At 44.8% G+C, this 27,750-nt stretch overlaps 1 protein-coding gene across 2 annotated transcripts in view; it reads right to left on the reverse strand.

The window, feature by feature from the left end:
- Nucleotides 1–27,750, reverse strand: part of IGF2BP3 (insulin like growth factor 2 mRNA binding protein 3) — a 343,371-nt gene that overhangs the window by 132,109 nt on the left and 183,512 nt on the right. For both annotated transcript variants that reach the window (XM_063921725.1, XM_063921724.1), the window contains 2 exons: nucleotides 8,388–8,439; nucleotides 8,242–8,305 (listed from right to left, as the gene is read on the reverse strand). In XM_063921725.1, the coding sequence (XP_063777795.1) occupies nucleotides 8,242–8,305; nucleotides 8,388–8,439 (116 nt within the window). The remainder of the gene's footprint in view (nucleotides 1–8,241; nucleotides 8,306–8,387; nucleotides 8,440–27,750) is intronic.

Below are 27,750 nucleotides of genomic sequence, written 5' to 3' on the forward strand. Positions count from 1 at the left end.
GGTATAGACTGTTCTGCAGGAGCTATGGGCACTTTAAGACTTTTCAAGGGTGTGAACTGGCTCCTCCCTCTATGCCCCTCCTCCAGACCTCAGTTATAGGAACTGTGCCCAGGGAGACTGACATTTCAAGGAAAGGATTTACTTTTATACTAATGGTGAGATTCATACCAGCTCACACCTCAACCATGCCGCACAACATGGCATTCAACATGACACATGCCAACAGGCATGAGCCATTTACAGCAACATGCTGAAAATAAATGAAACACAACTTGTGTAACTATAAAGAACAAACTGCAGGTAAAGTACGCACTGGGTCGGGTGCCCAGCATCCTTTACGGACTAGGAGAAAAGGATTTACCGGTAGGTATTAAAATCCTATTTTCTCATACGGCCTAGAGCACAGGTTCTCAAACTCGGTCCTCAGGACCCCACACGGTGCATGTTTTGCAGGTCTCCTCACAGAATCACAAGTGACATAATTAGCTCCACCTGTGGTCCTTTTAAAATGTGTCAGCGAGTAATTAATACACCTGTGGGGTTACCTGCAAAACATGCACTGTGTGGGGTCCTGAGGACCGAGTTTGAGAACCACTGGCCTTGAGGATGCTGGGGTCCACTTCAGTACCATAGGGTTATACCAAAGCTCCAGTACGGGCGGGAGAGTGCGGATGACCCTGCTGTACCGATTGACCGAACTTGAGGTCCTCATCGGCCAAGGTATCAAACTTATAAAATTTTGCAAATGTGTTTGACCCTGACCAAGCAGCTGCTCGGCAAAGTTGTAAAGCAGAGATGCGCCGGGCAGCCGCCCAGGATGAGCCCACTTTCCTAGTGGAATGGGCCTTCACCGACTTCGGTACCGGCAAGCCTGCCGTAGAATGAGCATTCTGAATTGTCCCTCTGATCCAGCGCGCAATAGTCTGCTTAGAAGCAGGACACCCAATCTTGCTGGGAGCATACAGGACAAACAGAGCCTCTGTTTTCCATAATCGAGCTGTTCTTGCGACATAAATCTTTAAAGCTCTAACCACATCTAGAGACTGTGACTCAGTGAAAGGGTCAGTAGCTGCTGGCACCACAATAGGTTGGTATATGTGGAAGGACGAAACCACCTTTGGAAGAAATTGTTGACGAGTTCTTAACTCTGCCCTATCTTCATGGAAAATCAGGTAGGGGCTTTTGTGAGACAAGGCCAAAAGCATCACCACTTTCCAAGTGAGAAACTTCATTTCTATCTCCTGCAGAGGTTCAAACCAATCTGATTGAAGGAACTGCAGCACCACATTAAGGTCCCATGGTGCCACTGGAGGCACAAATGAAGGCTGGATGTGCAGAACCCCTTTCACGAACGTCTGAACTTCTGGAAAGTAGGCCAATTGTTTTTGAAAGAAAACTGATAAGGCCAAAATCTGGACCTTGATTGACCCCAATCTAAGTCCCGCATCCACACCAGCCTGCAGAAAATGGAGAAAACGTCCCAACTCAAACTCTTCCGTAGGAGCCTTCTTGGATTCACACCAAGACACATTTTCTCCAAATATGGTAGTTATGTTAAGACGTTACTCCTTTCCTGGCCTCAATAAGAGTAAGGATGACTTCCTTGGGAATACCCTTTCGGGCTAGGATCAGACGCTCAACAGCCATGCCGTCAAACGTAGCCGCGGTAAGTCTTGATACACACATGGCCCCTGCTGTAGTAGGTCCTCTCGAGGAGGAAGAGGCCGAGGATCTTCTATGAGTAACTCCTGAAAATCTGGATACCACTCTCGGAATGAAAATTGCTGACCGAGCTCTAACATGTCTTTCTGCCCAGAGGAGAATCCGTGTCACCTCTGCCATTGCCGCTCTGCTTTTTGTTCCGCCTTGCCCGTTTATGTACACGACTGCGGTTACATTGTCCGACTGGATCTGCACGGGATCTTGAAGAAGATGTACCGCTTGTAGAAGGCTGTTGTAAGTGGCTCTCAAATCCAGAACGTCTATGTGAAGGCAGGCTTCCTGACTTGACCATTTTCCTTGGAAGCTTTCCGCCTGTGTGACAGCTCCCTAGCCTCAGAGACTTGCATCCGTGGTTATTAAGACCCAGTCGTGAATCCCAAACCTGCGTCCCTCTAGTAGGTGAGAACTGTGTAGCCACCACAGGAGCGAAATCCTGGCTTTGGGAGGACAGGATTATTTTCTGGTGCATGTGTAGGTGGGATCCGGACCACTTGTCCAACAGGTCCCACTGGAATACTCTGGCATGAAAATCGGCCAAACTGTATGGCCTCGTAGGCCGCTACCATTTTCCCCCAACAACCGAATGCATTGATGGATCGACACGCTTGTTGGTTTCAATATTTGTTTGACCATTTTCTGGATTTCCAGAGCCTATTCCACTGGAAGAAACACTCTCCGTACTTCTTTGTCCAGAACATCCCTAGAAAGGACAATATTGTCGTCGGTTCCAACTGCGACTTTGGAAAATTCATGATCCAACCATGTTGTTGGAGTATTGACAGGGAGAGTGCGATGTTCTGCACCAACTGTTCCCTGGATCTCGCTTTTATCAGGAGATCGTCCAGATAAGGAATTATATTGACTCCTTTTTAACTAAGGAGGAGGACCATCTGCGAATCTCAGATAAGCTTGGTGAGGAGGATAAATGGGAACATGCAAGTAAGCATCTTTTATGTCTACTGACACCATGAAGTCCCCCTTCTCCAGACTGGAAATCACTACCCTCAGGGACTCCATCTTGAACTTTAACCTTTTCAGGTAGAGATTCAGATTTTTCAGGTTTAAAATTGGTCTGACCGAGCCGTCCAGCTTCGGAACTACGAAGAGGCTTGAATAAAAAACCTTCTCCTTACTGTGCCAAGGGTACCAGGACAATTATCTGATCCTGACAATTTTTGAATTGCCATTGTTACTGCCTCTCTTCCCGGAAGAGAAGCTGGCAAGGTCGATTTGAAAAATCGGCATTGGGGGGGGGCGTCTTGAAACTCTAGTTTGTACCCATGGGACACTATTTGTAAGACCCATTGGTCCAGGCCAGATTGAATCCAGATTTGGCTGAAAAGTTTCAGACATGCTTCCAAGCAGAGTCCGTGTCAGTATCAGTTTGTACTACTTGTGCAAATTTGTATGTGACCCAGAAAGGTCCCTGTGGATGAAAAGGCAGAACTATTAAAAATCACATCTTCAACAGATTATTTTCATTTTCTGTATGAGATTCAGTCCAACCTCTTACTGATATGATTCACTCTATCATGTAACCTTTCACCCAGTCAGGCTCTTGGTGTCATATTACACCTCTGTGTCCCTAACATGTCTCCACAGAGTTCGCTACCACAGACATGTCACACATGTGCACAACCACACCACAGACACTCCGGGACTTATAGGGGACAGACCCACAGTAAAATCTGTCAGAGGGACACAGATAGGATTTGCCAGTTCACAACCCAGCGCTAGTAACACAATGTCTGTGAACACAAAATGCCCACTGACATGCAGCGCTTTTATACTGTTAATCACACAATTATATAGCACCAAATTCACTGTGGCCCCGTTTTGCACCCTGATACTTGTTCAGTAGTGGAGGAGGACTAGCGTTGTCTCTGCAGCCGGAGGAGAGAAAATGGCGCTGAGCAGTGTGCTGGCTGACTGAGGAGGAAGCTCCACTCTTCAATGGTGTGTTTCTCTTCAGCTTTTATGAGGTAATTTTTTTATACTGGCGGGGGTATGACTGTGCCTCAGCAATTTATGCCCCTTATTTATGCCAGTTTCCATAGGTTTCATGCTGCCCAGGGCACCCCCCCCCTGCACCCTGCAGTGCCTGTGTATGTGTGGGCAACATGGCGCGTTGCGCTTCCGCCAGCCGCGTGGTACCTTTAGCCGTCGCTTTCTTGATTGAAGATCTGTCTAACACTCACCTGTCTTCTGACTTCTGGCTCTGTGAGGGAGGTGACGGCGTGCTGTGGGAGTGAGCATCTAGGCACGGCAAGCGTTCAGTTCCCTTCAGGAGCTAATCGTGTCCTGTCAGCCAGAAGCAGAGCCATGAAACTCTTTAGGAAATTGGTTCCTACTTCTGCCCTTTCAGTCCCACGAAGCAGGGAGACTGTTGCCAGTAGTTCTCCCTGAAAATAAAAAACCTAACATAAGTCTTTTCAGAGAAACTCAGTAGAGCTCCCCTAGAGTGCATCCAGTCTGCCTGGGCACATTTCTAAAACTGAGGTCTGGAGGAGGGGCATAGAGGGAGGAGCCAGTTCACACCCTTGAAAAGTCTTAAGAGTGCCCATGGCTCCTGCGGAACCGTCTATACTCCATGGTACCGCTGGTTACTATAGGTGAGTTTAACTGTGGAACCCACCAGTGGTGGAGGGCTGGGCGATGCAGGGAGCCCGGGAGGTGGTGCTGGAGGGTGCATATCATAGAGATATCTTAGTGCCTCCCCAGACTTTGACCTCACTGCATGGCACATAGGAGAAATATATATATATATATATATATATATATATATATATATATATATATATATATATATATATATATATACACATACACATATATTATAATATATATATATATATATATATATATATACATATATATTATAATATATATATTATAATATATATATATATATATATATATATATATACACACATATATTATAATATATATATATATATATATATATACACACATACACACACATATATATATGTAAAGGCATCTTGTAACTTTTGAAATTATGCTTCAGTAAAAACTCTTCAACTTCAAAAAATGAGTGCCGCAGTCTCCATGTGCATTATCTATTATTTCCACTGAAGGCACCGAACATCCACTTTTGGCAGCAAAGGAGTGACGGTTCTAAACAAATCTATATATATATATATATATATATATATATATATATCTATATATATATATATATATATCTATATATATATCTCTCTCCAGCAAATTGAATCAGAGGGCGCTCTCAATCACTTAAACTGGTTACCAACTAAAAATTGACCAAATGATTATGGCTTTACACAATTTATTAAAAGCAAAGTATTGCCCAATCTAGACAGAGGTAACCCTTTTTCACAATTACAGATCACAATATATGTCAAATGTACAATAGTGTAGGGTTTCTTTTCTCTCTGTCTTCAACTCTGACGCGTTTCGTCCTTCGTGGACTTCTTCAGAGGGATGGTCAACACAGCAAATGGTCAGTCCATGAAGCAACCATATATGAATTAAATGGGTTGAAACACTCTAATGCTCAATAGTGTTGAACACTTTACACTAAATTAGCAATGGACCTCTTTCCAAAAAACACGCTGGTCCAAATGGTATATGGGTAAATATCCCACTTTGGGTGAGCCTCAAAATAATGATGTGTGAGAGAAATAGGCCACAAATACAGCAGTAGTTCCTATGTGCTCTCCCAAGTGCAACGGTGGGGGGCTGATAGCCTTTGGAAAAATGAAAGAATATTGTTTTTTCCAGTAGTACTACAAGTCCCAGCAAGCCTCCCCCGCAAGCTGGTACTTGGAGAACCACAAGTACCAGCATGCGGGAGAAAAATGGGCCCGCTGGTACCTGTAGTTCTACTGGAAAAAAAATAGCCAAATAAAAACAGGACACGCACACCTTGAAAGTACAACTTTATTTCACACCTGCCGACACACACATACTTACCTATGTTGACACGACGTTCGGTCCACTTGTCCAAGTAGAATCCGGGGTACCTGTGAATAAAATTATACTCACCTGATCCAGTGTCCAGGTTATAATCCACGTACTTGGCAAAACAACAAAACTGCAACCCGGACCAAACGGACTGAAAGGGGTCCCATGTTTACACATGGGACCCCTTTCCACGAATGCAGAGACCCCCCCCGTGACAGCTGTCACAGAAAGGTCTCTTCAGCCAATCAGCGAGCGAAACGTCCTGGCACTCTGCTGATTGGCTGTATGCGCGTCTACTGTCAGACAGCGCATCACACAGCTCCCTCCATTATATTCAATGGTGGGAACTTTGCGTCAGCGGTGAGGTCACCCGCGGTCAGCGGCTGACCGCGGGTAACCCCACCGCTACCCGCAAAGTTCCCACCATTGAAACTAATGGAGGGAGCTGTGCGATGCACTGTCTGACAGCAGACGCGCATACAGCCAATCAGGTGAGTGCCACGAAGTAACGCTTCCCGATTGGCTGAAGGGACCTTCTGTGACAGCAGTCACGTGGGGTTTCGGCATTCGTGGAAAGGGGTTCCATGTGTAAACATGGGACCCCTTTGTCCGTTTGGTCCGGGTGTTCGTTTGTTTTTTTTGCCAAGTACGTGGATTATAACCTGGACACTGGATTGAGGAGAGTATAATTTTTTTCACAGGTACCCTGGATTCTTCAGTGACGAGGGGGGCGTGGCAGTCGGCGGGTCAACATAGGTAAGTATGTATGTGTCGGCATGTATGAAATAAAGTTTTACTTTCACTGTGTGTGTCTCCTGTTTTTATTTGGGTATTTTTTTTCCAGTAGAACTACAGGTACCAGCGGGCCCGTTTTTCTCCCGCATGCTGGTACTTGTGGTTCTCAAAGTACCAGCTTGCGGGGGAGGCTTGCTGGGACTTGTAGTACTACTGGAAAAAACAATATTCTTTCATTTTTCCAAAGGCTATCAGCCCCCCATCTGCAGCCCTTGGATGGGGGGGGACAGCCTCGGCCTTCACCCCTGGCCCTTGGGTGGCTGGGGGGGGGACCCCTTGATTGAAGGGGTCCCCGCTCCCCCAGGGTACCCCGGCCAGGGGTGACTAGTTGGATATTTAATGCCACGGCCGCAGGGCGCTGTATAAAAGTGACCCCCAGCTGTGGCATTATCTGTCCAGCTAGTGGAGCCCGATGCTGGTGTAAAAAATACGGGGGACCCCTACTCTTTTTGTCCCCCGTATTTTTTGCACCAGCACCAGGCGCAGAGCCCGGTGCTGGTTTTAAAAATACGGGGGATCCCATGACATTTTTCCCCACGGATTTTTAGAACCAGGACCGGCTCGAAGAGCCCGAGGCTGGTTATGCTTTGGAGGGGGGACCCCACGCCATTTTTTTTCAGGTTTTTTCCAGTTTTTTAAAAATCGGAACAAAATCCGTCAAATCGGACGTTTTTCGTCAGCGGGACAGTCGAATCCGTTTTTTATTGAATATGGTCAATTTCAGCACCCGCTTGCCGAAATTAGACGGTCGAATTAAAAAACGGCCGAAAAATTGCCGCGATTCGCCGCTAATTGCATATACCCCACTGTGATTAAATACTTAGATTGTCGAAATTGCATTGTTCAAAAAAAACCTCAGGTGTCCGATAGTATATTAGGTTTCTACACACAAAATTACATGGGAAAGGTAATTTATATATATGTCAGATGCAAGGACTCTACACAAAGTTACATGGTAATTAATATATCATGTCAGATGCAAAATGGTTGAGTAGTGTAGTTGACTTTTGGCACTTCAGTGTAGGGGCCTATTAATCATTAAAAATGTGCAGGATATTCCACTGAAAACAGACATTTTTTATAGCATGTCATCTGCAAATCTCCCAGATATACTATGGAGGGACCACATATCTGCTGTGGTCCCTCCATTTTATCCACAAGTGTAGCTCAATATTTCCATGAGGGCTGTTGTGTTCCCGGATTTACCAAGCTTCGCCTCTATAGATAATGCCCTATAACCACCTATGGGTTACTATTTTGAACATTTTTCCGTGCACAGCTGTCTTTATGGCAGGGCATGCACATTGGCTGCAAGGAACCCGACCCAGGTCCAGCTGTCATCAGAGCCCGTCTCCAGGCAATAGGATATTTGTAAATATGCATGAAAATATTGCAAATTTGGGCAACCCCCCCCCCCAAAAAAAACAACACATTTATCACGTCTGCATTAAAAATGCAGCTTGTAAAAAAAAAAATAAAAATAAAAAAATGCCCCTTAATATTTTATGCAAATGTGTTATCAACTTGGTCTTTGAAATATACATTTTAGATATTTTACATGAAGAATGTCAGATTTGTCAGACACAGCTCTAACAAAATTAAGACTGACAACAAAGAAAGAAACTGGGGTTTTGGAGACTGTCCTGTTTTTGACAGCTGCCAGTGTTTGTAGTGCTCGAGTTGTCCTAAAAACGATTTAGTCTGCTACTAATTATTATTGTGACTCATCGGCGCCACCAGGGGTTTTCTTATTCCTGTGCAAGGGACGATACTTACTGTCTAGCGTGTTCCTTATTGGCATAGGTTACATTCACTACTGCAGTCTCCGTGTCAGTGTTCACTGGGGATATAAAGAGAAAAACACTTATTCCAGTTCCCATTTTTATTAGCAAACAATTAGACTTAAGTTCTTTATACCATACCTTGCTCACAGTTTTCCACTGTCCCATATTGCGCTAAAAGACTGTCCAGTACCTGAGGAACACAAGATAAACAAGGATTAAGGTTAAGTGTTTAAAGAGAGATCAAAACCAAGTTTATACACAAGAAAGGAACACATTTTGGGGGCAGATGTATTAACCTGGAGAAGGAATAAGGAAGTGATAAACCAGTGATAAGTTCAAGGTGATAAACGAACCAGCCAGTCAGCTCCACTATGTAAATTAACAGTTAGGAGCTGATTGGCTGGTGCCTTTATCACCTTGCATTTATTACTGGTTTATCACTTCCTTATGCATTCTCCAGGCTAAGCCCCTCAGTTTGATAAATTCTATTGTCTCAATGTACTTCACAATTGTTACGGATGATTAAAAAAAAAAAAAGTATGCAACTAGTCAAATATAGCTTTCTTCACCATCAACGAAAAAGCATAATTACATCTTGTGCTTTCAGTCTCTCTAAAGTTATTAGACTGAGGTAATCAAACTCTTTACACCAAACGATCAGATCACAAAACGCAAGAAGACGGCTAAGGAAGCAGTCCACTGGCTGGCCAGGAGCCAATGGGCATGTACCGTACAGCAGTCAGTCATATTGCCCTGATGGATAACCCACACTAATATTCTCCTATAGACAGACAATGTTCTCACATTTTCCACCAGACTGCTGGAAGCACATCAGTGGATTCAGTTGCAATTAACACTGTAGGTGTGCATAAGCAGAGCCTTAAATAAAAAGCCTCTAAAAATACTATGGGGGGAAGCCACACACACACAAACCTCAAACCCCCCCCCCCCCCAAAAAAAAATAAAAACACAACACACCACATAAAATGAAACCCAGCCTTTGTGCCTGGAAAGTATCAAGTGATGGGGGTCTTTCATCTATGGAGCTAAGAAGGGTGAAAAGGGATGGCAGGCATGAAACTTCTTACAATTCCACATTCTTTTTGGATAACCAGCAAGTGATGGGGTTTTAATAGCATATGCAGGGCAGCCACGCAGCTGCCCTTTACTAGGAAAATGGGTAACAGGGCCTGTGCAAAAGACAGACCGCTGCGCCAAAAGGGAAAAAGATTAAGTACAGGATTCCCTAAATACAGAACAAATGGCAGCCCATCACTGGAAAAGCAGTAATGTAATTTGAACTCGGATTTATTAAAAAAATAAAATTAAAAAAATGGAGGAAGTGGGGATTAAAGAGAGTGGCTGGAGTCAAGAAGCTGAATAGACCAAAGCAAATCAGGTGCAAAAATAAAAATAATAAAGTTTTGCCTTTATCTTGGAGTGGAGACACTAAGAATTCATGAATACATTTTGCAGACCTGGATGTGTTTTTTTTTTTTTTTAAACGCACCTCCTGACAAGTTCAGGAAACAAAGAATGCAATCTGTGGCTCCTACGTCACTAAGGCAAAGGTGAAGAAAAGCTGGAAAAGATCTGTTAGATCTTTGCAGCCTGTGATAGGAGTGGCTGACCTTGCATTCTTTGTGCATTGTAGGGACTAGCCAGTGGCAAGGTGCTTAGCAGTAATCTAGTGCAAAGGTTTGCACAATTCACATGAAATACCATAAGCAACTGGATTTGGAATAGTATCGCACAGACCTTTATGGTTAGGAAAACTTATAAAAAGAAAGAAAAAAAAAACAAAAAACCACAACACCCTGATCCAGAATGGGACTCAAACAACACACACACACACACGAAATTACAGACAGTGCCAGCAATTAGTTAAAATACCCATCAGCCATAGCAAGGATCTGAAAGACTGACAAGGGCCAAACGTTCAAGGTGTTGACTTGGCCTCCAAATGTTGCATATCTTAATCTGATCAAGCATCGATGGGTTTTGCTGGAAAAGATTTTGAGCCATGGATGCTCCACTTTGCAATTTACAGGACTTCTTCTAACGTCTTGGTGGCAGATACCGCAGGATGCAGTCAGAAACTGTGTGGAGGAGATCCGGTTGGGAAAATAAAATACTGGCAGGGTATAAGCTAAGTAAAAAAAAATAAGATTTTACTTACCGGTAAATCTATTTCTCGTAGTCCGTAGTGGATGCTGGGGACTCGGTAAGGACCATGGGGAATAGACAGGCACCGCAGGAGACATGGGCACTTTAAGAAAGAATTTAGAGTCTGGTGTGCTCTGGCTCCTCCCTCTATGTCCCTCCTCCAGACCTCAGTTAGAGAAACTGTGCCCGGAAGAGCTGACCGTACAAGGAAAGGATTTTGGGAATCCAGGGTAAGACTCATACCATCCACACCAATCACACCGTATAACTTGTGATAACTTTACCCAGTTAACAGTATGAACAATAACAGAGCATCAGATAAACCCTGATGCAACTATAACAACCCTTATTTAAGCAATAACTATATACAAGCATTGCAGAAGAAGTCCGCACTTGGGACGGGCGCCCAGCATCCACTACGGACTACGAGAAATAGATTTACCGGTAAGTAAAATCTTATTTTCTCTAACGTCCTAGTGGATGCTGGGGACTCCGTAAGGACCATGGGGATTATACCAATGCTCCAAAACGGGCGGGAGAGTGCAGATGACTCTGCAGCACCGAATGAGCAAACACAAGGTCCTCCTCAGCCAGGGTATCAAACTTGTAGAACTTTGCAAAGGTGTTTGAACCTGACCAAGTAGCCGCTCGGCAAAGCTGTAATGCCGAGACCCCTCGGGCAGCCGCCCAAGAAGAGCCCACCTTCCTAGTGGAATGGGCCTAAACTGATTTAGGCAGCGGCAACCCAGCCGCAGAATGAGCCTGCTCAATCGTGTTACAGATCCAGCGAGCAATAGTTTGCTTTGAAGCAGGCGCCCCAAGCTTGTTGGAAGCATACAGGATAAACAAAGATTCTGTTTTCCCGACCTTAGCCGTTCTGGCTACATAAACCTTCAAAGCCCTGACCACATCCAATGACTCGGAATCCTCCAAGTCAGTACTCGCCACAGGCACCACAATAGGTTGGTTTATATGAAAGGATGAAACCACTTTCGGCAGAAATTGTGGGCGGGTCCGCAATTCTGTCCTATCCGCATGGAAAACCAGATAAGGGCTTTTATGCGACAAAGCCGCCAATTCTGACAAACGCCTAGCCGAAGCCAAGGCTAATAGCATGACCATCTTCCACGTGAGATATTTCAACTCCACCGTTTTGAGTGGTTCAAACCAGTGTGATTTCAGGAAACGCAACACCACGTTAAGATCCCAAGGTGCCACTGGAGGTACAAAAGGGGGCTGAATATGCAGTACTCCCTTTACAAACGTCTGAACTTCAGGAAGAGAAGCCAGTTCTTTTTGAAAGAAAATGGATAAGGCCGAAATCTGAACCTTAATGGAACCCAATTTAAGGCCCAAAGTCACTCCCGACTGTAGGAAGTGAAGGAAACGGCCCAGCTGGAATTCCTCCGAAGGGGCATTCCTGGCCTCACACCAAGCCACATATTTTCGCCATATACGGTGATAATGTTGAGCCGTCACATCCTTCCTAGCCTTCATCAGCGTAGGAATAACTTCATCCGGAATGCCTTTTTCTGCTAGGATCCGGCGTTCAACCGTCATGCCGTCAAACGCAGCCGCGGTAAGTCTTGGAACAGACAGGGCCCCTGCTGCAACAAGTCCGGTCTTGGAGGCAGGGGCCACGGGTCCTCTGTGAGCATTTCTTGCAGATCTAGATACCAAGTCCTTCTTGGCCAATCCGGAACAATGAGTATTGTTCTCACTCCTCTTTTTCTTACGATTCTCAGCACCTTGGGTATGAGAGGAAGAGGAGGAAATACATAGACCGACTGGAACACCTACGGTGTCACCAGTGCGTCCACAGCTATCGCCTGAGGATCTCTTGACCTGGCGCAATATCTCTGTAGCTTTTTGTTGAGGTGGGATGCCATCATGTCCACCTGTGGCAGTTCCCACCGACTTGCAATCTGCGCGAAGACTTCTTGATGAAGTCCCCACTCTCCCGGGTGGAGGTCGTGCCTGCTGAGGAAGTCTGCTTCCCAGTTGTCCACTCCCGGAATGAACACTGCTGACAGTGCGCTTACGTGATTCTCCGCCCAGTGAAGAATTCTGGTGGCTTCTACCATCGCCACCCTGCTCCTTGTGCCGCCTTGGCGGTTTACATGAGCCACTGCGGTGATGTTGTCTGACTGAATCAGAACCGGTTGGTCGCGAAGCAGGGTCTCCTCTTGACTTACGGCATTGTATACGGCCCTTAGTTCCAGGATGTTGATGTGAAGGCAAGTCTCCTGACTTGACCACAGCCCTTGGAAATTTCTTCCCTGTGTGACTGCCCCCCACCCTCGGAGGCTTGCATCCGTGGTCACCAGGACCCAGTCCTGAATGCCGAATCTGCGACCTTCGAGAAGGTGAGCACTCTGCAGCCACCACAGGAGAGAGAGAGAGGGTGGCCCTGGGGGATAGGGTGATTAACCGATGCATCTGAAGATGTGATCCGGACCACTTGTCCAACAGATCCCATTGAAAGGTCCTCGCATGGAACCTGCCTAAGGGAATGGCCTCGTATGATGCCACCATCTTTCCCAGGACTCGCGTGCAGTGATGCACTGACACCTGTTTTGGTTTTAATAGATTCCTGACCAGTGTCATGAGCTCCTGAGCTCTCTCTATCGGGAGATAACCCCTTTTCTGGTCTGTGTCTAGGATCATGCCTAGGAGAGGCAGATGAGCTGTAGGAACCAACTGCGACTTTGGAATATATAGAATCCAACCGTGTTGCCGTTACACTGCCAGAGAAAGTGATACGCTGTTCAGCAACTGCTCTCTTGATCTCGCTTTTATGAGGAGATCGTCCAAGTACGTGATAATAGTGACACCTTGCTTCCGCAGGAGCACCATCATTTCCGCCATTACCTTGGTGAATATTCTCGGGGCCGTGGAGAGACCAAACGGCAACGTCTGAAATTGGTAATGACAATCCCGTACCGCAATTCTGAGGTACGCCTGATGAGGTGGATAAATGGGGACATGAAGGTATGCATCCTTTATGTCCAGAGACACCATAAAATCTCCCCCTTTCAGGCTTGCGATGACCGCTCTTAGCGATTCCATCTTGAACTTGAACCTTTTCAGGTATATGTTCAGGGATTTTAAATTCAATATGGGTCTGACCGAACTGTCCGATTTCGGGACTACAACATGGTCGAATAATAACCCCCTCCTTGTTGAAGGAGGGGAACCTTAACCACCACCTGTTGAAGATACAATTTGTGAATTGCAGTTAACACTATTTCCCTCTCATGCGGGGAAGCCGGCAGGGCCGTCGGTGAGGGGGCATCTCCTCAAAGTCCAGCTTGTCTCCCTGAGACACAATATCTATTGCCCAGGGATCCAACAGGGAGTGAACCCACTTGTGGCTGAACTTACGAAGGCGTGCCCCCACTGGGCCTAGCTCCACCTGTGGAGCCCCAGCGACATGCGGTGGATTTTGTAGAGGCCGGGGAGGACTTCTGTTCCTGGGAACTAGCTGTGTTGTGCAGCTTCTTTCCTCTGCCCCTGCCTCTGGCAAGAAAGGACGCACCTCGGACTTTGTTTCTTTGTGTTCGAAAGGCTGCATTTGATAATGTCGTGCTTTCCTAGGCTGTGCAGGAATATAAGGCAAACTATCAGAATTACCAGCTATAGCTGTGGAGACCAGGTCCGAGAACCCTTCTCCACACAATCCTCAGCCTTCCATATGCCTCTTAAGTCGGCATCATCTGTCCATTGCATATTCTACAGGACACCCTCTAGAACCCAGTAGACTAATGTCTCTTTGGGCATGATATATATATATATATATATATATAACAATGTGTCTGGCACTCCTGTGATGTAGATTACCTTCACCCGGTGCCCTCGCAATGAACAGGATGCAGGCAGGCGACGGCGCGGCACTCAAGGTTAGAGGAAGAAGACAATGGGCGACAACCAGGTCTGCAACAACGTTTCAATCTTATTGGATTTTCATCAGGTTACAATCAATAATACAAAACATCCTACCTTATATCCATCACCAACACCATGTGGACATGACGTCCGTACCGGCGTCCCACACATGCCGCCGCGGTCCGATGCCGTCATCACGCACCTCTCCGTCAGTCAGCACGGGAACCTCCGGGCCGCAGCGTCACGTCATCGCGCATATGCGCGTTACACGCCCCCATCACCATAACAACCGGACAATAACAAGTGAAGCTGTGTAAAAACGAAGAGACAACTGCATAATACCCATGCTGATATGAGGAAATACCATGTCAAAATGCATGGAGAAACTATATATAACAATGAATCCAAAGAGAACAGTAATATCATATCGCTATTAATAAGTGACTCTCGTAGAATTCCACACTTATTATTAAACAACAATACCGCATTATTCATATCAAATGGCAAATAACAATTGATAATGTGATTATTTACAACATTGCTCCTAAAGTTAGTTTATCATTAAGTCCTTTAGGTGCCATGACACCCAACCGGATAATCCACTCCGTTTCCTTCTTAATTAATAGTGCCCCTCTATCACCGCCTCTCTTGGATACCGGAACATGGTCAATCATCCGGTATCTAAGGCTGGCTAAGGTATGACGTGCCTCCAAAAAATGCCTCGCGACTGGTTAATCGCTACTGCCACTCTCTAACGCTAATTTGATACTGGAGCGGTGTACCGCCATGCGTTCTTTACATTTTCGTTGTGTCTTTCCGATATATGAAAGTCCGCAAGGACATATAATCTGGTACACGACGTAACTACTATTACACGTCAGATGATCCCTGATGTTATACCTCTTGCCACTACTAGGGTGCAAAAAAGTGTCACCCGGAATTAAATACTTACACGTAGTGCATGGACATCTAGTACATCCTCTGGCTACCATTATGGAATCATCAATGACCTCAGAACGAGTTCTAGAAATATCATTTTTTACCAAGATGTCTTTCAAATTTTTAGAGCGAGTATATCATGACATTAGATCTTTATCATGGAATGGAAGCTCCTTATCGGATTTAACGATCCCCCAAAGATTTTTAGAGATCCTATTGACATTACGTGAGCTGGTATTAAACTTACTGACCCAAGGTATTTTCTGGGACTTTTTATCTTTATCTGTCTTAATGAGTAACTTCTTTCTATCAATGTCCAGCACTTTATTCTTAATGCCAAGCAACTGATCGCGGTCATAGCCACGCTGTCGGAATTTCTCGATCAGGGAATCTAGCTGCAGAATTGCAGAAGCCCTACTGCTATTAATTCTCCAAATTCTTAGCATTTGGGAATAAGATAATCCCAACTTCAGACTCACAGGGTGACAACTACTGTAATGGAGTAACGTGTTTCTGTCGGTGGGTTTGGAATAAACAGTGGTGCTTAACTCTCCGTGTTGCAATGTAATCAATACATCCAGAAACGATAATGACAATTGACTCATAGTTACAGTGAATTTCACCACTGACTCAGAAGAATTGTGTTTCTCGATGTAATCCATTAGTTCATCTTTACTGCCTGTCCATATCATCAACAGGTCGTCAATGAACCTTGTATAAAAAATAATTCTCAGCTATATTAGAGTCAACAAAAAAAGATCTGTTTTTCAGTTTTGAACATGTACAGGTTAGCGAGTGCCGGAGCCACTGATGACCCCATCGCACACCCGCTAACCTGTAGATAATAATTATTATCAAAAAGAAAATAATTCATGCTCAGAATTAGCTTTAATAATTTACAGATCACAACTTGCTGTTCAGTGGTAAAATCACTGTGTATTTCCAAATATTCCTTAACTGCTGATATCCCGTCATTATGAGGAATGACGGTATATAGACTAACCACGTCCATAGAGACCAACCATGCATCATGTGGAATCTGCTTGACTTTATCTAATTTATTAAGTAGCATGGTGGTATCAAGCAAAAAATGTTCTTGACTTTGCACAATGGGTTGAAGAATAGAGTCCAGATAGATCGCTGTGGGTTGCAATAACGAGTCCCTAGCGGACACAATTGGACGTCCTGGAGGGGGTGTGAGCCCCTTGTGAACCTTCGGTAAGGTATACAGAACTGCGGAAGGTGGAGCTAGATTATGAAAATTACCAGGTGTACCAGTGGCTTCTGGACTCTATTCTTCAACCCATTGTGCAAAGTCAAGAACATTTTTTGCTCGATACCACCATGCTACTTAATAAATTAGATAAAGTCAAGCAGATTCCACATAATGCATGGTTGGTCTCTATGGACGTGGTTAGTCTATATACCGTCATTCCTCATAATGACGGGATATCAGCAGTTAAGGAATATTTGGAAATACACAGTGATTTTACCACTGAACAGCAAGTTGTGATCTGTAAATTATTAAAGCTAATTCTGAGCATGAATTATTTTCTTTTTGATAATTATTATCTACAGGTTAGCGGGTGTGCGATGGGGTCATCAGTGGCTCCGGCACTCGCTAACCTGTACATGTTCAAAACTGAAAAACAGATCTTTTTTGTTGACTCTAATATAGCTGAGAAAATTATTTTTTATACAAGGTTCATCGACGACCTGTTGATGATATGGACAGGCAGTAAAGATGAACTAATGGATTACATCGAGAAACACAATTCTTCTGAGTCAGTGGTGAAATTCACTAACTATGAGTCAATTGTCATTATCGTTTCTGGGTGTATTGATTACATTGCAACACAGAGAGTTAAGCACCACTGTTTATTCCAAACCCACCGACAGAAACACGTTACTCCATTACAGTAGTTGTCACCCTGTGAGTCTGAAGTTGGGATTACCTTATTCCCAAATGCTAAGAATTTGGAGAATTAATAGCAGTAGGGCTTCTGCAATTCTGCAGCTAGATTCCCTGATCGAGAAATTCCGACAGCGTGGCTATGACCGCGATCAGTTGCTTGGCATTAAGAATAAAGTGCTGGACATTGATAGAAAGAAGTTACTCATTAAGACAGATAAAGATAAAAAGTCCCAGAAAATACCTTGGGTCAGTAAGTTTAATACCAGCTCACGTAATGTCAATAGGATCTCTAAAAATCTTTGGGGGATCGTTAAATCCGATAAGGAGCTTCCATTCCATGATAAAGATCTAATGCCATGCTATACTCGCTCTAAAAATTTGAAAGACATCTTAGTAAAAAATGATATTTCTAGAACTCGTTCTGAGGTCATTGATGATTCCATAATGGTAGCCAGAGGATGTACTAGATGTCCATGCACTACGTGTAAGTATTTAATTCCGGGTGACACTTTTTTGCACCCTAGTAGTGGCAAGAGGTATAACATCAGGGATCATCTGACGTGTAATAGTAGTTACGTCGTGTACCAGATTATATGTCCTTGCGGACTTTCATATATCGGAAAGACACAACGAAAATGTAAAGAACGCATGGCGGTACACCGCTCCAGTATTAAATTAGCGTTAGAGAGTGGCAGTAGCGACCAACCAGTCGCGAGGCATTTTTTGGAGGCACGTCATACCTTAGCCAGCCTTAGATACCGGATGATTGACCATGTTCCGGTATCCAAGAGAGGCGGTGATAGAGGGGCACTATTGATTAAGAAGGAAACGGAGTGGATTATCCGGTTGGGTGTCATGGCACCTAAAGGACTTAATGATAAACTAACTTTAGGAGCAATGTTGTAAATAATCACATTATCAATTGTTATTTGCTATTTGATATGAATAATGCGGTATTGTTGTTTAATAATAAGTGTGGAATTCTACAAGAGAGTCACTTATTAATAGCGATATGATATTACTGTTCTCTTTGGATTCATTGTTATATATAGTTTCTCCATGCATTTTGACATGGTATTTCCTCATATCAGCATGGGTATTATGCAGTTGTCTCTTCGTTTTTACACAGCTTCACTTGTTATTGTCCGGTTGTTATGGTGATGGGGGCGTGTAACGCGCATATGCGCGATGACGTCATGACGTGACGCTGCGGCCCGGAGGTTCCCGTGCTGACTGACGGAGAGGTGCGTGATGACGGCATCGGACCGCGACGGCATGTGTGGGACGCCGGTACGGACGTCATGTCCACATGGTGTTGGTGATGGATATAAGGTAGGATGTTTTGTATTATTGATTGTGACCTGATGAAAATCCAATAAGATTGAAACGTTGTTACAGACCTGGTTGTCGCCCATTGTCTTCTTCCTCTAACCTTGAGTGCCGCGCCGTCGCCTGCCTATTATTTATATATATATATATATATATATATATATATATATATATATATATATATATATATCTATATATATATCTATATATATATATATATATATCTCTTAAGACAGCATCTTTAATCTCATATATATATATATATATATATATATATATTTATCTATATCTCTCTCTCTCTCTATATCTCTCTCTCTATATATCTCTCTCTCTCTCTCTCTCTCTATATCTCTCTCTCTATATATATTATATATATATATATATATATATATATATATATATATATATATATACACACACACACACATACATACTAGGGTCTCAATCTCTGCTGATAAGGTACCTGTCCACGCTGCTACAGCGCTATAAACCCATGCCGACACAATCGCCGGTCTGAGTAGTGTACCAGAATGTGCACGCTATCTGCAGGATCCCTGAGGATAGCTGTTACGTCAGGGCTACCTTTTGGGCAAACGTGACACCCTAGGGGAAGATTCCCATCGTATCCTGGCCCTAGTAAGGAAAGGACACTCCCGGAGAAATCTTTGTGGGAAACTGCAGTCTCTTGTCTGGAGATTCCCGCTCTTTTTCATCATGAGAGGAGGGAAATTTACCTCAGCTTTCTTCCCCCTTAAACATGTGTACCCTTGTGTCAGGGACAGATGAGTCATCAGTGATATGCAAATCATCTTTTATTACAATAATCATATATTGAATACTTTTCTGCCATTTTGGCTGTAACTTTGCATTATCGTAGTCGACACTGGAGTCGGACTCCGTGTCGATATCAGTGTCTATTATTTTGGATAGTGATCATTGAGAGACTCTGAAGATCTCTGCGACATAGAGACGGACATGGGTAGATTCCCTGTCTGTTCTCTAATCTTTTGTGCAATAAATTCACCTTAGCACTTAATTACACATATCCAAACAGGTGTCGGCGTTGTCGACAGAGACACCCTCCCACACACATTTGCTCCATCTCCTCCTTAGGGGAGCCTTTTACCTCAGACATGTCGACACACGTACCGACACCACACACTCAGGGAATGCTCATCTGAAGACAATTCCCCCATAAGGCCCTTTGGAGAGACAGAGAGAGAGAGTATGCCAGCACACACCCCAGCGCTATTAACCCAGGAATAACACAGTAACTTAATGTTAACCCAGTAGCTGCTGTTTATATTGATTTTTGCGCCTAATTATGTGCCCCCCCCCTCTCTTTTTACCCTCTTCTACCGTGTAACTGCAGGGGAGAGGCTGGGGAGCTTCCTCTCAGCTGTGCTGAGGAAGAAGCCCCGCCCCCTCGACGGCGGGCTTCTGTCCCGCTTTAATGTACAATTTTTGGCGGGGGCTCATACATATATACAGTGCCCAACTGTATATATGCAAACTTTTGCCAAAGAGGTCTCTAATTGCTGCCCAGGGCGCCCCCCCCCCCCCCCATGCGCCCTGCACCCTTACAGTGACCAGAGTATGTGGGTGTAGTGTGGAAGCAATGGCGCACAGCTGCAGTGCTGTGCGCTACCTCAGTGAAGACTGGAGTCTTCTGCCGCCGATTTCGAAGTCTTCTTGCTTCTTTCATCGGACGACGAGGGTGAGATCCTGTGTACGATCCCTCTGGAGCTAATGGTGTCCAGTAGCCTAAGAAGCAGGACCTATCTTCAGAGAGTAGGGCTGCTTCTCTCCCCTCAGTCCCACGATGCAGGGAGTCTGTTGCCAGCAGAGCTCCCTGAAAATTTAAAAAAAACCTAACAAAATACTTTCTTACAGCAAGCTCAGGAGAGCTCACTGAACAGCACCCAGCTCGTCTGGGCACAGATTCAAACTGAGGTCTGGAGGAGGGACATAGAGGGAGGAGCCAGAGCACACCAGAATCTAAATTCTTTCCTAAAGTGCCCATGTCTCCTGCGGAGCCCGTCTATTCCCCATGGTCCTTACGGAGTCCCCAGCATCCACTAGGACGTTAGAGAAATGTAAAAAAAATTAAATAAAAAAATACACCCATTTTGGGGCCTGGGCCATATACATATATCTTGTATATAAAATGAGTTGCTCCGTTTGGTTGCTTGTCTCTCCGGTTATGCATTCAGACACCCCTGCAGTGATTGGGATGAAAAACGCGAGGTGGTCCAGTTGGATACTGGCCAGGTTTTAGGAAGGGTAGCGTCATGGTCGGAACCCGACGGTGGAATGTGTCGAGCAGAACTTTGACATAGGAGCCTGTTCTGGGCTTTCAACTGGATGAATTTGGAAGAAAACTTTAATGAACTGTAATAACTGACAGAAATGACCATAATTTACTGACCTGACAATCAACTGAAAGAACTATAAAATCAATGAACTAAAATAACGGACAGAGGTGGAGGTGGTAAAACAAATGTTGTGTACACCAAATCCTTGGAATAGCAACAGTGATGAACAGAAGGAGATTATAAAACTGAACAGAAAGAAAAGCTGGGGATCACGGCTACTGGGACATCTCAAAAACGACACTGGGCAGCCACCTCATGGGTGTGTTGGAAGAGCTGCTAAGCTACTAATTATTTGTAATATGTTTACAGTTAGATCCAACTCATTAATAACAGATATATCTCTATCTAGAGATATCTATATAGGATTTTATTTATTTATTATTTATTAGACACACAGTCACTCGCCTATGTTAAGTTCTTATATAGGATCAGCACACATTCCTTCTACTCAACTGGACTGTTACATTTATTTTGAATAGTACATAACAACGGCCAGCTCTTTGTGATATACTATTATTTACAATAAATGTAATATTTTTTCTACTCAACTGGAATATGGGGCTGATTCAATTGTTGCCGATGCGCACTGCTGGGCATCTATCAGAGCTATTCAATTGTTTGTTATATAGACTCCCATTAGTAGTTAATGCGTCTGACAGCTCCAGGATTAGCTGCACAAAGTAACTAAACAAGTCTAAAGCGCTTAATTGGGCATCCAAAGTCTGGAGTTTGGGCACTTTTTAACACATTTTTTCCCATCACACCTCCAGAGTACAAATAAAGCTGAGGATAATGGGCAGCTATCAGAGAAAAAACTGAATATCGCCATTAGACGCCTGCAAGGTGTGCCGACACCAGTTGAATCCACCCCTATCCAAAGAAATTTAGATAGGTGAGACTTGATTTTTAGGTCTCTTGCACCAAAGCGGTGTGTGTTATTCCATACCTGTGACTACAGATATGCACATATACATAACCCCACCCCCCCACCCTGACCCCACACACACAAATGTGCAGTTGCACTCTAGGTCAAAAAGTGAAAATTGATAAATCATGCAATACATCTGCATTTCTCGGCGTCTGCTTATATTTCTTCCTGTATGGACACCATTGGTAGCATGGTACATGGAACATCTTACCCCTAACCAGTAATATTATACCATGGTTTACATGCATCTCCTATTCTAGTTGAATGGAGACCTTAACTATTTTAAAAGCTCTCTTTATATACAAGGTAATATAAACAGAAGCTGGTGGCGGACTTGAGTTCTGCCACATGGCTCAGGAGAAGGAAGCTGGGGCTCATTGCCTCTCCACTGATTGCAGGTTAGTGTCTGAAGGCCATTCACTGAAGTTTAGGAAACGTTGCCTAGCTGTTTAGGGGCATACTCACACATCTTTTACTCTTGTAACACCGATCAGCTTACCTCACTTTCTAATACGGACACCTTACTGCTGTCCTCTTTCTTACACTCAGCAGCATCTTTCACTTACCCGACACTGATTTCTCACTTATATCCCTTATTTGTGTGATGCCCTGGGGTGGCATGGCTGGGGTGGTTTGGAGGAGTTCTGCGTCCCAGAGACAAGCCCCTATAATGTTAGGGACCTGTCCGACGAGGTCACTGAAGTAGCTGGGCAGGCTCATATATAGGCGAATACATGCCAAGAACCTTGGATATGATGGTTGTTCTAATTTTAATGGTGTATGGTCCACCTGCACTCTTGTTCCTATATTGCATATTCAACAAAGCACGAGTTTAGAGACCCGAATTTGCACCTTAAAATTATGGATAACTAATTTTCACGAAGCAAGCTTTATTTTTGAAATTCACTTGTACATGGCCATTCACGACAACCAAAATTACTGATAGTGTGTGACCTGGGTAAAGTGCATGAGTGTGTGGCAAAGTCACCCTGAACCCCCCAAAAATGGCTAAGATTGAAAAATCAAATCAGAAAAACTATTCGTGGCTATAAGCAAAGTAGTAGATGTACTTAAAAAGGTGTGAAATAGTTATTTTACATATTGTAAAAATTATAGCTACCAAGTGCTTTCAGAAAATTCAAGATCTCACGGTAATTTGCAGTCCCAAAAAAGAACGTAAAGCGATTTTTCATTGTTTTTAAAATTCTAAAACAAAGAAAACTTAACAAAAAAAAAAAATTCCCATCAAAACTACACCTCAACTTACTGTATATGTCCCACAACATTTAACCTATATAGGAGCATTAGAGAAAAGCACATAACAGACGTGTTTATTGGCTAAATAAAACTCTTTAAACCCCTCCAGGTGCATGATTATTTATTGGGAGGTTCCCTCCCTACGTTTCTACCTTACCCTGTTCAGGAAGTTGAGAGGAATAACAATAAACCAAAAAAAAACACCCACAATTTTACTCTGACAACAGTCTGGGAATTGAATTTCAAAAAAAGTAAAATAAAAAACAAACAAATGCCCTTGCCGCAGTAGTTTTCAGTATTGATGAGCATTAGGAAGGCCCTGCTCACAAGCTTACAATCTATATTGCCCCCTATACATACTATCTCTCTCTAATAGAAAATATATATATATATATATATAATAAGATTTTACTTACCGATAAATCTATTTCTCGTAGTCCGTAGTGGATGCTGGGGACTCCGTCAGGACCATGGGGAATAGCGGCACCGCAGGAGACAGGGCACAAAAATAAAGCTTTAGGATCAGGTGGTGTGCACTGGCTCCTCCCCCTATGACCCTCCTCCAAGCCTCAGTTCGGATACTGTGCCCGGACGAGCGTACACAATAAGGAAGGATAATGAATCCCGGGTAAGACTCATACCAGCCACACCAATCACACCGTACAACTTGTGATCTGAACCCAGTTAACAGTATGACAAACGTAGGAGCCTCTGAACAGACGGCTCACAACAATAACAACCCGATTTTTTTGTAACAATAACTATGTACAAGTATTGCAGACAATCCGCACTTGGGATGGGCGCCCAGCATCCACTACGGACTACGAGAAATAGATTTATCGGTAAGTAAAATCTTATTTTCTCTGAGTCCTAAGTGGATGCTGGGGACTCCGTCAGGACCATGGGGATTATACCAAAGCTCCCAAACGGGCGGGAGAGTGCGGATGACTCTGCAGCACCGAATGAGAGAACTCAAGGTCCTCTTTAGCCAGGGTATCAAATTTGTAGAATTTTACAAACGTGTTCTCCCCCGACCACGTAGCTGCTCGGCAGAGTTGTAATGCCGAGACCCCCCCGGGCAGCCGCCCAGGATGAGCCCACTTTCCTTGTGGAATGGGCCTTGACAGATTTTGGTTGTGGCAAGCCTGCCACAGAATGTGCAAGTTGAATTGTGCTACAAATCCAACGAGCAATCGTCTGCTTAGAAGCAGGAGCACCCAGCTTGTTGGGTGCATACAATATAAACAGCGAGTCAGACTTTCTGACTCCAGCCGTTCTTGAAATATATATTTTCAATGCCCGGACCACGTCCAACAACTTGGAATCCTCCAAATCGTTAGTAGCCGCAGGCACCACAATAGGCTGGTTCAGGTGAAACGCTGACACCACCTTAGGCAGAAAATGAGGACGCGTCCGCAGTTCTGCCCTGTCCGAATGGAAAATCAGATATGGGCTTTTATAGGATAAAGCCGCCAATTCTGACACTCTCCTGGCTGAAGCCAGGGCCAGTAGCATGGTTACTTTCCATGTAAGATATTTCAAATCCGCCGATTTGAGTGGCTCAAACCAATGGGATTTCAGAAAATCCAAAACTACATTAAGGTCCCACGGAGCCACTGGGGGCACAACCGGGGGCTGTTCTATGTAGTACTCCTTTTACAAAAGTCTGGACTTCAGGAACTGAAGCCAATTCTTTCTGGAAGAAAATCGACAGGGCCGAAATTTGAACCTTAATGGACCCCAATTTGAGGCCCATAGACAATCCTGTTTGCAGGAAATGTAGGAATCGACCCAATTGAAATTCCTCCGTGGGGGCCTTCCTGGCCTCACACCACGCAACATATTTTCTCCAAATGCGGTGATAATGTTGTGCAGTCACCTCCTTCCTGGCTTTTACCAGTGTAGGAATGACCTCTTCCGGAATGCCTTTTTCCCTTAGAATTCGGCGTTCAACCGCCACGCCGTCAAACGCAGCCGCGGTAAGTCTTGGAATAGACACGGTCCCTGCTGAAGCAGGTCCCGTCTTAGAGGTAGAGGCCACGGATCCTCCGTGAGCATCTCTTGAAGTTCCGGGTACCAAGTTCTTCTTGGCCAATCCGGAGCCACGAGTATCGTTATTACTCCCCTTTGCCGTATAATTCTCAGTACTTTTGGTATGAGAGGCAGAGGAGGGAACACATACACTGACTGGAACACCCACGGTGTTACCAGAGCGTCCACAGCTATTGCCTGAGGGTCTCTTGACCTGGCGCAATACCTGTCCAGTTTTTTGTTGAGGCGGGACGCCATCATATCCACCTTTGGTTTTTCCCAACGGTTCACAATCATGTGGAAGACTTCTGGATGAAGTCCCCACTCTCCCGGGTGTAGATCGTGTCTGCTGAGGAAGTCTGCTTCCCAGTTGTCCACTCCCGGAATGAACACTGCTGACAGTGCTATCACATGATCTTCCGCCCAGCGAAGAATCCTTGCAGCTTCTGCCATTGCTGTCCTGCTTCTTGTGCCGCCCTGTCTGTTTACGTGGGCGACTGCCGTGATGTTGTCCTACTAGATCAACACCGGCTGACCCTGAAGCAGGGGTTTTGCCAGACTTAGAGCATTGTAAATCGCTCTTAGCTCCAGTATATTTATGTGAAAAGACATCTCCAGGCTTGACCATACTCCCTGGAAGTTTCTTCCCTGTGTGACCGCTCCCCAGCCTCTCAGACTGGCATCCGTGGTCACCAGGACCCAGTCCTGTATGCCGAATCTGCGGCCCTCTAACAGATGAGCACTCTGCAACCACCACAGAAGAGACACCCTTGTCCGTGGTGATAAGGTTATCCGCTGGTGCATCTGCAGATGCGATCCGGACCATTTGTCCAACAGATCCCACTGAAAAGTTCGTGCGTGGAATCTGCCGAATGGAATCGCTTCGTAAGAAGCCACCATCTTTCCCAGGACTCTTGTGCATTGATGCACAGACACTTTTCCTGGTTTTAGGAGGTTCCTGACAAGTTTGGATAACTCCTTGGCTTTCTCCTCCGGAAGAAACACCTTTTTCTGAACCGTGTCCAGAATCATTCCCAGGAACAGCAGACGTGTTGTCGGTGTCAACTGAGATTTTGGAAAATTCAGAATCCACCCGTGTTGTTGCAGCACTAATTGGGTTAGTGCTACTCCGTCCTCCAGCTGTTCTCTGGACCTTGCCCTTATCAGGAGATCGTCCAAGTAAGGGATAATTAATACGCCTCTTCTTCGAAGAAGAATCATCATTTCGGCCATTACCTTGGTAAAGACCTGAGGTGCCGTGGACAATCCAAACGGCAGCGTCTGAAACGGATAATGACAGTTTTGCACCACGAACCTGAGGTACCCTTGATGTGAAGGGCAAATTGGGACATGCAGGTAAGCATCCTTTATGTCCAGGGACACCATAAAGTCCCCTTCTTCCAGATTCGCTATCACTGCTCTGAGTGACTCCATCTTGAATTTGAATTTCTGTATGTACAGGTTCAAAGATTTCAGATTTAGAATAGGTCTTACCGAGCCGTCCGGCTTCGGTACCACAAATAGCGTGGAGTAATACCCTTTTCCTTGTTGTAGGAGGGGTACCTTGACTATCACCTGCTGAGAAAACAGCTTGTGAATGGCTTCCAATACAGTCGCCCTGTCTGAGGGAGACGTTGGCAAAGCAGACTTTAGGAACCGGCGAGTGGGAGACTTCTCGAATTCCAACCTGTAACCCTGAGATACTACCTGCAGGATCCAGGGGTCCACCTGTGAGCAAGCCCACTGTGCGCTGAAATTCTTGAGTCGACCCCCCACCGCTCCTGAGTCCGCTTGTAAAGCCCCAGCGTCATGCTGAGGGCTTTGCAGAACCCTGGGAGGGCTTCTGTTCCTGGGCAGGGGCTGCTTGCTGTCCTCTTACCCCTTCCTCTGCCCCGGGGCAGATATGACTGTCCTTTTGCCCATCTTATAGGACCGAAAGGACTGCGGCTGAAAAGACGGTGTCTTTTTCTGTTGGGAGGGGGTCTGAGGTAAAAAGGTGGATTTTCCGGCAGTTGCCGTGGCCACCAGATTTTAGAATCCGCATCACCTGACCACTGTCGCGTCCATAAACTTCTTCTGGCAGATATGGACATCGCATTTACTCTCGATGCCAGAGTGCAAATATCCCTCTGAGCATCTCGCATATAAAGAAAAGCATCCTTTAATTGCTCTATAGTCAATAAAATACTGTCCCTATCCAGGGTATCAATATTTTCAGTCAGGGAATCCGACCAGACCACCCCAGCACTGCACATCCAGGCTGAGGCGATGGCTGGTCGCAGTATAACACCAGTATGTGTGTATATACTTTTTAGGGTAGTTTCCAGCCTCCTATCAGCTGGATCCTTGAGGGCGGCCGTATCAGGAGACGGTAACGCCACTTGTTTTGATAAGCGTGTGAGCGCCTTATCCACCCTAGGGGGTGTTTCCCAGCGCGCCCTAACCTCTGGCGGGAAAGGGTATAATGCCAATAACTTTTTTGAAATTAGCACTTTTCTATCTGGGTTAACCCACGCTTCATCACATACATCATTCAATTCCTCTGATTCAGGAAAAACTACAGGTAGTTTTTTCACCCCCCACATAATACCCCTTTTTGTGGTACTTGCAGTATCAGAGATATGCAAAGCCTCCTTCATTGCCGTGATCATATAACGTGTGGCCCTACTTGAAAAT

The sequence above is a fragment of the Pseudophryne corroboree genome, chromosome 5 (genome assembly GCF_028390025.1).
Source record: "Pseudophryne corroboree isolate aPseCor3 chromosome 5, aPseCor3.hap2, whole genome shotgun sequence".
Lineage (NCBI taxonomy): Eukaryota > Metazoa > Chordata > Amphibia > Anura > Myobatrachidae > Pseudophryne > Pseudophryne corroboree.